We start from the raw sequence: 9,807 nt of genomic DNA, 5'->3' as shown, positions 1-9,807 counted from the left end.
CCTGGAGCGTATGTAACCCAAGGTACCACTGTACACAAAAGTTTCTTAGGTCTTTTTAAACCGGGGGGTGGTTCGGCCCGCCTCCTCCTGCGGCTATTGAAAAACAAGCTCGCCCTATCAAACAGCTCATCTCAACTTAGCCAGCAGGAGTCACGTGTTGCAAACAAAAAACAGGATCGCGAAAGGCAGAAGCGAAAGCGCCGGGTGAGCAAACGGACACGGAGGCATTTTCTTGCATTTGCTCAGTGCTCGCCTCTTTCTCAGCGCGGAAAGGAAGCGGCGGCAGCTCCTCGTCCGGCTCCTCCCTCTTCCTCGGAGGACGGAAGCGGATCCTGGGCGATCCTGGGCCTCTTTCCTTGGGTCTCCCCGGCGCGCGCTCGGGCTGAAGGGGCGCGATGGCCAAGAGCGCCCGGCAGCGCCTGATGGACGCCCTGGAGAACTTGCACGACGGCGAGCTGCGCAAGTTCAAGGCCAAGCTGGCCGAGATCCCGCTCGAGGAGAGCCACGAGCACATCCCCCGAGGGCGGCTGGAGAAGGCGGACGCGGTGGATCTGTCCAGTCTGCTGATCAGCTACTACAAGCAGGATTACGCCCTGCGCCTCACCGCGCAGGTCTTGGAAGAGATCAACTGCAAGGACCAGGCGCAGAAGCTCCGCGGAGGCGGCGAGAAGAGTAAGGGAGGAGGGAGAGGCCTGGCCGGGAGACAAGCGTGGATCCGGATCATCTCATTAGACGAGGAGAAGGGAGGCGGGGGGGGGGACTTTCCCAGCTTCTCTTTCAGGTCCGTCCCCATCAACTCATCAGGAGTTAATCCGAGGAGCTCTTTCTTCAAGGTCTAGTGAGGCGCCTCTGAAATATTAGGTACACTTTTGCAAGGAAAGCCACATAAAGAGGGGGAGGAGTGATTTTGAAATCAGCAGATCCTCACCACGTACCTTCTTCCTCACTACCATAATAATAATAATAATAATTTTATTATTTATACCCCGCCCATCTGGCAGGGTTTCCCCAGCCACTCTGGGTGGCTTCCAGCACATATAAAAATGTAAGATAACATCAAACATTAAAAACTTCCTGATATAGGTCTGCCTTCAGATGCGTTCTAAAAATTGTGTAGTTCTTTAATTCCTTGACCTCAATTGTTAGGGCCTTCCACAGGGAGGGTTCCACAGTGGAGCAGGCAGTACCACCCCAATATGGAAATTAAATCCGATTTGGAAATCGTACCTAATATATTTCTCAATCACTCAATTCTGTCCACAGAGGGCTTTTCTTTTCAGTAATGTTACAAATTAAAACTTAAAACCACAGGACTGTCAAAACACATCCACCCATGCCACGTGTGTTGGCATACTTGTCCTGCAGATTGGAAGCTATGATCTTCTTTCCACTTTTATCCATTTGGAAGTATTTCAAAATTCCCACAGAATAAATGCATATAGCAGGTATTAAATATCTTACTATTTTCCGCTGCATCCTCTGTGCATCTTTACATCACCTTCATTTTAGATGGCTGCCTCTCAGCTGTTGTATTTTTCTCCTTTCTACATTTCCAAAAATTAGTTTCCTGATATTTAGTGGCCTTATAATCATGAAAGGGTTGCTCGTTTCATGTACCTAAAAATCACATCCGTTGAAATGCAGAGATGGTGTTGTGCTTCTGTTAAATGGGTGGAAATGTTTCCAGTTCCATCCATTCCTGATTATGGTTGGAGCTGGTTTGGCGGGCCCAGAGGTACCTTTGGTGGAACTGCCCTGCCATCAAGAGTTTTGGGGTAAAAATCTAATGAGGTATCAGAAAGAAAACATTTTTAATTTTGTCTATACAGTGGTGCCTCGCAAGACGAAATTAATTCGTTCCGCAAGTCTCTTCGTCTTGCGAGTTTTTCGTCTTGCGATGCACGGTTTCCCATAGGAATGCATTGAAAATCAATTAATTCGTTCCTAGGGAAACCGCCTTCAGACCAGGTCCGGGGACAGTCTGTCCCCGGACCTCTTCTGAAGGCTGGGGGGGGGGGACGACAAGGGCTTTTCTTCCCACCCCCAGCATTTTAAAAAACCCCGGGACAGCGGAGGACTTCTCCGCTGTCCGGGCAATCTTAAAATGCTGGCGGGCGGCATTTTAAAATCGCCCCGGGACAGCGGAGGACTTCTCCGCTGTCCGGGGCGATTTAAAAGCCCCTGGGAAGGCAGGCAGGGGGGGACAAAGACTTTCGCCCCCCGCCCGCCTTCAGAAGGTGTTCCCGCCCCCCCGCCCGGCTTCGGAGCAGCGTTCCAAAGCCGGGCGGTGGGGGTAGGTGTTCCCGCCCCCCGCCCGGCTTCGGAGCAGCGTTCCAAAGCCGGGCGGTGGGGGTAGGTGTTCCCGCCCCCCCGCCCGGCTTCGGAGCACCGGGAGAAGCGATCTCCCCACAGCCCCTTGCTTCAAAAGAGGTCCGGGGGCAGCGGGAAGCGCTTCCTGCTGTCCCCGGACCTGGGGCTGCGGGGAGAAGATCGCTTCTCCCCGCCGCCCCTTGCTTCAAAAGAGAAGACCCGCTGTCCCCGGGGCAAGCTTCGTTTTGCGAAGCAAGCCCATAGGGAAATTCGTCTTGCGAGGCAACTCAAAAACGAAAAAACCTTTCGTTTTGCGAGTTTTTCGTCTCGCGAGGCATTCGTCTTGCAGGGTACCACTGTAATAATGAATGATGTTTGTGAAACTCAGAACATCCACTCTCTTTTCTGTTCCAGCTGCTTGCTGTAACCCTCAGATCCCTGTGCCTTCCACCAGTACCACCTCTGGAAGAAATGGTGAGCTCCAGCCTCTATCTTCTTAAATATTGTCCGTCCCCCATCAACATCCATAAGCTAACCTCCAGGTCTCTGCTAGGTGTTGGCCTTTGCTCCAGCCTGCAGTAATCCTCTCACTTAAGCCAGATCCACACCACAGTGGTACCTCAGGTTACATATGCTTCAGGTTACAGACTCTGCTAGCCCAGAAATATTACATCAGGTTAAGAACTTTGCTTCAGGATAAGAACAGAAATCGTGCAGCAGCGGCACTGCGGCAGCAGAAGGCCCCATTAGCTAAAGTGGTGCTTCAGGCTAAGAACAGTTTCAGGTTAAGAACAGACCTCCAGAATGAATTAAGTTCTTAACCCGAGGTACCACTGTACTGCAAATGCCTGTCAATTTCATGCTGCTTTAATTGTCCAGGCTTCCCACACACACACACAAAATGGGAATAGTAGTTTGCAGTAAGCCATACTTAGCCACGGAAAAAGCAAAGGCAGCTGTGTCTCTATTCTTTACTTAGCCAATGGCAAGAGCTTTCCTTGGGAAAATGAGGAGAGCTCACCAGGATATTGCAGAGAGGAGCAAGGCAGATGCACATAAAATACAAAGAGGAATGTACTCTGCTGCTAACTCACTAGCATGAGTGAGGAAGGGTAATATTTCATCAATATATCCTCTTCTACTAGCCACAACATTCCCACAGATTCCACATACAGTGGTACCTCAGGTTAAGTACTTAATTTGTTCTGGAGGTCTGTTCTTAACCTGAAGCACCACTTTAGCTAATCCCGCTGCTGCTGCTGCACTGCCGGAGCACGATTTCTGTTCTCATCCTGAAGCAAAGTTCGTAACCTGAGGTAATATTTCTGGGTTAGCGGAGTCTGTAACCTGAAGCGTATGTAACCTGAAGCGTATGTAACCCGAGGTACCACTGTACACAGGAACACCACAAGAATCTGCCTCGTGTAGAGTCAACCCTTGGGCCCATCTAGCTTAGTACGGTCTACCCTGACTAGCTTTCCCACTGCTACTTGAATATGCTAGAGATTGAATCTGGGACCTTCTGCATCCCCTGCAGATGCTCCACCGCTGAGCTGTGGCCCTTCCCCCACCTGTGCACACCCTTAAGGATCCCATAGTCTTCCCTCACAGAGAGGACAAGTGTAAATGTCTGGTGTGTGGCTGGATCCCTTGATTCTGGTTCTTCCTTTGGCAGAGACACAGCCTCCAGCCCCACCGGAGCAGCATTTCATTGAGCGGCACCGGGAGGCCCTGATCCAGAGGACGGCCACCGTGGAGGGGATTCTGGATGTGCTGCTGCATTGCAATGTCCTGGATGATGAGCAGTACCAAAAGATCTCCGCCAAAAGCACCAGCCAGGAAAAAATGCGGGAGCTCTTCAGGTTGCTGCCCAGCTGGAACCAAGCTTGCAAGGATAAGCTGTACGAGGCCCTGAAGATCAAAAACAAGTTCCTCGTTGCCGACCTGGAAGGATAAAGAGGGCAGCCAAGGCACAGCCCCGTTCTGGGGCACAGGAATTCCACCTCGGCATATCAGGGGACTACCTTGAAGCCATGTAATATCTTGTATGAGCAAGAAAAACAAGGAAATATACTCTGGGGAAGGAAATGCAGGCAGCGACAGCGGGAAGAACCTGGAGGAGGCCGTCACATTTGACTCGGGGACAGTGGAGTGAGAAGGAACATGAATCTGTCCTCTTTGATAAAGGCCAATTCTATTTTCTCTTTGTGTTTAGCCCCCTCGGTGCTTGTAGGAACCATGATGTGTGGGAATGTTCTTGGATGCAAGAGAGGATGCATTGTTTGATTATAGCCTTTCCAACTTGGGTTAACAAGTTCACAATTTAGCAGAGTAACATTCCCCTTTTTAAACTTACAGTGGATGCGTTTGCTCAGGCTCACTAAAGCCTCTATAATAACTGTTCTGGTATTTCCCCCTTATTCCCTCATAAAAGATAAGACACGACACAGTCTTCTATAAAAGTATAAGAGTTTACTCATATTTTGTTCACAATCGGATCCCAGCCAAGAGAGCATCTTTGGCTAAGCAGATGTTGCTTCTTTGATGCATATAGTCAAAGAGAGAGAGATGGCTGTCCTGCCCTGTGCTTTTGTCGTTACCTGCACAGGTGAGGCCACACCTACCTCTAGTCACATGCAGAGGAAGTCTGTCCCGGCCCAGAAGGAAACAGGAAGTTGGACAAACATTCCTCCCCATGTGTTAACATGTTCACTCTAGGAATGTTGTACAGTGGTAGCTCGGGTTAAGTACTTAATTCGTTTTGGAGGTCCGTTCTTAATCTGAAACTGTTCTTAACCTGAAGCACCACTTTAGCTAATGGGGCCTCCTGCTGCTGCCGCGCCGCTGGAGCACGATTTCTGTTCTCATCCTGAAGCAAAGTTCTTAACCCGAGGTACTATTTCTGGGTTAGCGGAGTCTGTAACCTGAAGCGTATGTAACCTGAAGCGTATGTAACCCAAGGTACCACTGTACTTGACTGCTCTTGTGTTTCACATCCTACATGATGCCCTCAGAGAACCCACTGGCGCCTGCCAAGGTCCCCTGCCCCTCCCAGATTAATTTTTTTCTTTAAAAAACTGGTGGTTGGTGGGTCATTTTTTTGGGGGGGTCCTTGTTTGGAAACCTGTTCTCTGCTTTTGTGAGATGTTTGAGGTGTTTTGAGTGGGTAGGTTCTGAGCATTGCCATCCCCCCCCCCCCGTGAATTGGGATTTTGTAGTGCCCATGGCAGTTTCTTAGATTTCCAAATGGGCCCCTGATCCCCAAAAGTTTAGGAAATCTGCTCCAGAGAAAATGATTCTACCTCCTATATGAAGAACAGACAACCAGGGGCCTGGATTCTAACCTTTCCACCCAGTAAAGAGGTGGCGAATAAACTAATACATTTTGTTATTGATACTATATTTATCATTTTTCAAATACTTAAAATTGACTAAGGATTTGTATGCAGATTAAAAGTCCTACCTCACCGGCTTGCAATCTAAAATTCAGAATCCAAAAGGAAAAAGAGAAGAGGAGGGAAGAGGAAAACAAGCAGCCTCTAGCACTAGCTCTTAGTTACATGGTTGTGAGTACGATGAGCTTGAATGAAACATTTCAGGGAGGAGAGGAACCGAATGGCAGCTGTTTGCTCAGCTGAACCAAGGGAGAAGGCTTTCTGCTCCACCTCTTCCTCCACTGCAGCCACGTGGCCACTGGCTGGTGATAGTTTAGAGGGAGGAGGAGGCTAATGGACGCAGATCTCTCAAGCTCTTTCTCTGCAGCAGCCATACAATTTAAGGGATAAATTTCTTTGCATGTAGATGGTCCTGGGTTCAATCTCCTCTTTGAAACTCTGGAAAACTCTGTCAGTGTAGAAACAACCCCTGAAACAGCATTTAACATGAATTTTACTATCTAACAAGACCATTGATTTATAAAATGAAAGCAATAATCAATGTACTGTACTATGTATTGTAGATGCGAAAAAGTAAAATTACATTTTTTTCTTACCTGCACTGATGATAGTCATTGTTTGGATGGGGGCGGGGGCTTTTATCCATTTCCGCAGTCACACAATCAGTCAGTAGCTGAACTGGCTTCCACACAGTCACAAAAACAAATTAACCGAAAAAGCCACAAAAACGCAAACTGGAAGTCCGTTTGACTTCTGAAATGTTTGAAAACTAAGCCACAGCTTCTGATTGTTCAGGCACCCCTGAAACAATAGCCAACAGTCGCATTGGACATTTGGTTTCCAAAAAACATTCGAAAACCAGAACACTTCTGGGTTTTCAGTGTTTGGGAACCAAGGCATTTGAGAACCAAGGTACCACTGTATAAGACAACTTCCTACGTTGCAGGACAATCCAGCAATGGTGGACCTCCTTTGTCCCTAGTCCAATATCACAAAATTCCCATACTTGGTTTCCCATTTTATAATCAGACTGCCTTGTCCAAATTCCCCCAAATTGGCAGGCAAAATGTGTATATGTTTGTGTATTTGTGGATGGGTTGGGAAAACAGTTTAGCAACTCCGTACATTGTTTTGTAAATGAGATAATAAGAGTGTCTGTTGAATAAGTATATTTGTGCCTTCTGGGTGGTTTTTTTAAAAAAAAAATAAACACAGATTATGTTTTCAGTTCCAGGTGAAACAAAAAATGTAAGGTCTCTCATATATATATATATATATATATATATATATGTGTGTGTGTGTGTGTGTGTGTGTGTATGTATATGTGTGTATATATATATATATATATATAGGGCACAAGGAGAAGGGGACGACAGAGGACAAGATGGTTGGACAGTGTTCTCGAAGCTACGACCATGAGTTTGACCAAACTGCAGGAGGCATGGAAGACAGGAGTGCCTGGCGTGCTCTGGTCCATGGGGTCACGAAGAGTCAGACAGGACTAAAGAAATATATAATAAATGTTCATAAATGTACCAAGCAAACACGTACATAAATATATAAACCACATTTCTGAAGCAGCACAGGAAAACAGCCTTGAAACCATTTTTGGCTCCCAAACTGACCAAATGATTTCTCTGCAAGGTCAAGGAAATGGAAAAGCCTCCCCATTGTCTTTTCCTTCACAAATCCTGTCTTAAGGGTATGTCTGTGTATGAATAGGCTGAGCCTGTGACCTGGCTCAGGGACTAAGTATTTATCATTATAAAAGACTGGCCAGGCTCCCCAGGGTATCCAATCAAGTAAGCATTAACAGATAACCTGCCAGACAGGAAGTAAACAACACACTCAGATTTCTGTTGTAGACGGCCTCTTCTGTGATGTAGGTATGATGTTTCTGGGGGTGGTCTTGGACTCTAAGACGGGCAATTTAAAATGTCTATATAAGGGCAGACACACCTTGGTTCTGGGTCCTCCTCCTGCGTGTGAAGGGGGGCATCAGATCAATAAAGATCAGGCTTACTAGCTGCTTTGCTTCTCAATATTCTCTGGTTGGCCTCTTATTTTCTCCGACCGATGGAGAACCTGCAAAGGACTCTATAAGGGCTCTTGTGTCCCCCATAAGGGAATAAGGGCAGATTTATGTTTATTATACAGGCTTGAGGTGTCTTCATTTGGTGAAAAAGTGGGCTGGAGTGACCTATCAGGGGGGATTTGTTTGGAATTATCTCAGTCATTTATTTCCAATTCAGCCATTGTTCCACTTTATTAGCTCTTCTGCAATGCTTCCCTGGGAGAGAGAGAGGGAGAGAGCAAAGAAACACATTTCCATCAGCAGGCAAACAAAAAAGAGTATGATCTGAGGCAAGGAGGAAATGCGAAACCCTTTGTCTAAATTTCCTTCCATAGAAGCTCAGTGAAAAACAATTCATAGAGGGGTTCACAGAGGAATTTATGAAGTCTATTAATCCCTTTATACACATGTACAGTAAACAGAAATGGTCATTTTGGCTGCAGATTTCCCCCACACTTCAAATGACCCTTCCCACAGCATCCGTTTCTTGCTCACTGTGGTGTGAATGGAAGAAACTACACACAGAAAAGAAAACACACACGTGGAAGGTCAATTTCAATTTTTACTCGTAGTTTACAGCAGAAGAGCAATGCTTGGGTAGCAGTAGGAAGCAGCTGCCGACAGATGGGGAAACACTTGAGATGCGTCATGTTTCCTTAACCGTTGTTAGAGAAGTAAGGCACTGATGGAACCCGGAGCGTTTGAGAAAGCCTTGAGTTTCCCCTCCCCTGCCAAAAGACAAAGCAGAGGAGGAAAACAGGAAAAACCGCTCCTTCTGCCCTGGGATGGCAAATTTTTTCTCAGTGCAGCCCAAAATGTCCCCAGCCCCCAATCGTCTGCCGAAAGAGAGGGAGGGAGAGAAAGAGAGAAAGAGAAAGAGAAAGAGAAAGAGAAAGAGAAAGAGAAAGAGAGAAAGAGAGAAAGAGAGAGAGAGAGAGAGAGAAAGAAAGAAAGAAAGAAAGAAAGAAAGAAAGAAAGAAAGAAAGAAAGAAGACAGGCTTTCCTGCAAGCTCCCTCCAGCATTGGCACCACCTGCTGCAGGTGCCCAAAGAGCCCGCGGACTCCACCCTGCCAAGCACCTTTGCTGCTGCTTTCCCGAAGGTGCCACTTGCAGTTCAGGGGAGCCAACTTGAATAAGCTATTCAGGGGTGCAGGTAAGCCTCGCCCCACATAATGGATCACAAGATCACATCCTTTGAATGGCTGTGACCATCAACCTTGGAGGTGGACCTGGCCCCTTTAAATATTTTAGGGGGGGCAAAGGGACCTCGGGCCCTGGGACTTGGCTCCTATGCTGCAGTTAATCCCACTGAAGATCTGGGCCAAGGGTCAGCAAACATACCGCGCCTTGGGCCGGTGTCTCCAGTGCCTTGTCCGACTTGGATGTGCACTGGAAATAATGCTTGCACATACGCAAATAACGTGTGTGCATGCACACAAGCTATTTCCGGCGCTCCTCCAACCCGAAAGTGGGCAGCCGCGCAGCGCAGCGCCGATAAGAGCGGGCAGTGGCAGTGGGCGACCCCGGGCCAGATAAACGAGTGCCTCGGGCTTTATCCGGCCTGCGGACCTTAGTTTGGGGACCCCTGATCTGGGCAGTCAGGTGTGGGTCGTCCCCCTCCGTGTAGTAGTGAAGCTGGAGCAGACTCACGTGCATGGCATCCTCTCCTTCAGTGCCCTCTGGGGATGGCATGCATCCATCAACTGGAATTGCCTTCAGTTTCCCCCTGAACCTCTGCAGCTCATCTTTCAGGTTCTGGAGGGTGTCCTTCAGGCAGTGGCGTAGCGTGGGGGGTGCCAGGGGTGCCAGCCGCACCGGGCGCAACTTCTGGGGGGGGGGGCGCGCTCGCTGCCTCCGGAGTCGCCGAAGAGCCTCGGGCGCAGGCTGTAGCTGGCAGCGGCTCTCAGCGCTCGCCGCGGTCTCCGCGCGTCAGGGCCACGGAGGGCGCGCCAGGCAGCCCCTCCTCACCGACGGGCAGCGTTCGCCTGCGGGGCTCGGCCAGCGCGCTTGGCTGGCCGCGTGGAGTC

At 48.6% G+C, this 9,807-nt stretch overlaps 1 protein-coding gene across 2 annotated transcripts; it reads left to right on the top strand.

Annotated features, from left to right (window-relative positions):
- LOC310691223 (apoptosis-associated speck-like protein containing a CARD) lies at nucleotides 1–4,514 on the top strand. 2 transcript variants are annotated; one of them, XM_083470882.1, is made up of 3 exons: nucleotides 46–672; nucleotides 2,725–2,784; nucleotides 3,986–4,514. In XM_083470882.1, exons 1-3 carry the CDS (start codon nucleotides 396–398, stop codon nucleotides 4,264–4,266), a joined length of 618 nt encoding a protein of 205 aa, XP_083327008.1. In that variant the 5' UTR covers nucleotides 46–395; the 3' UTR covers nucleotides 4,267–4,514. The 2 variants fall into 2 exon arrangements, with proteins under 2 accessions (XP_083327009.1, XP_083327008.1); XM_083470883.1 differs by lacking the exon at nucleotides 2,725–2,784 and having other exon boundaries at nucleotides 1–672.
- The last annotated feature ends 5,293 nt before the right edge of the window (nucleotides 4,515–9,807 follow it).

This window comes from Podarcis liolepis, assembly GCF_965112155.1.
Source record: "Podarcis liolepis genome assembly, chromosome: 13".
NCBI classification, from domain to species: Eukaryota; Metazoa; Chordata; class Lepidosauria; order Squamata; family Lacertidae; genus Podarcis; species Podarcis liolepis.
The sequence above is the reverse complement of the archived record's forward strand: the minus strand, read 5'-3'. Positions and strand labels throughout refer to the sequence as shown.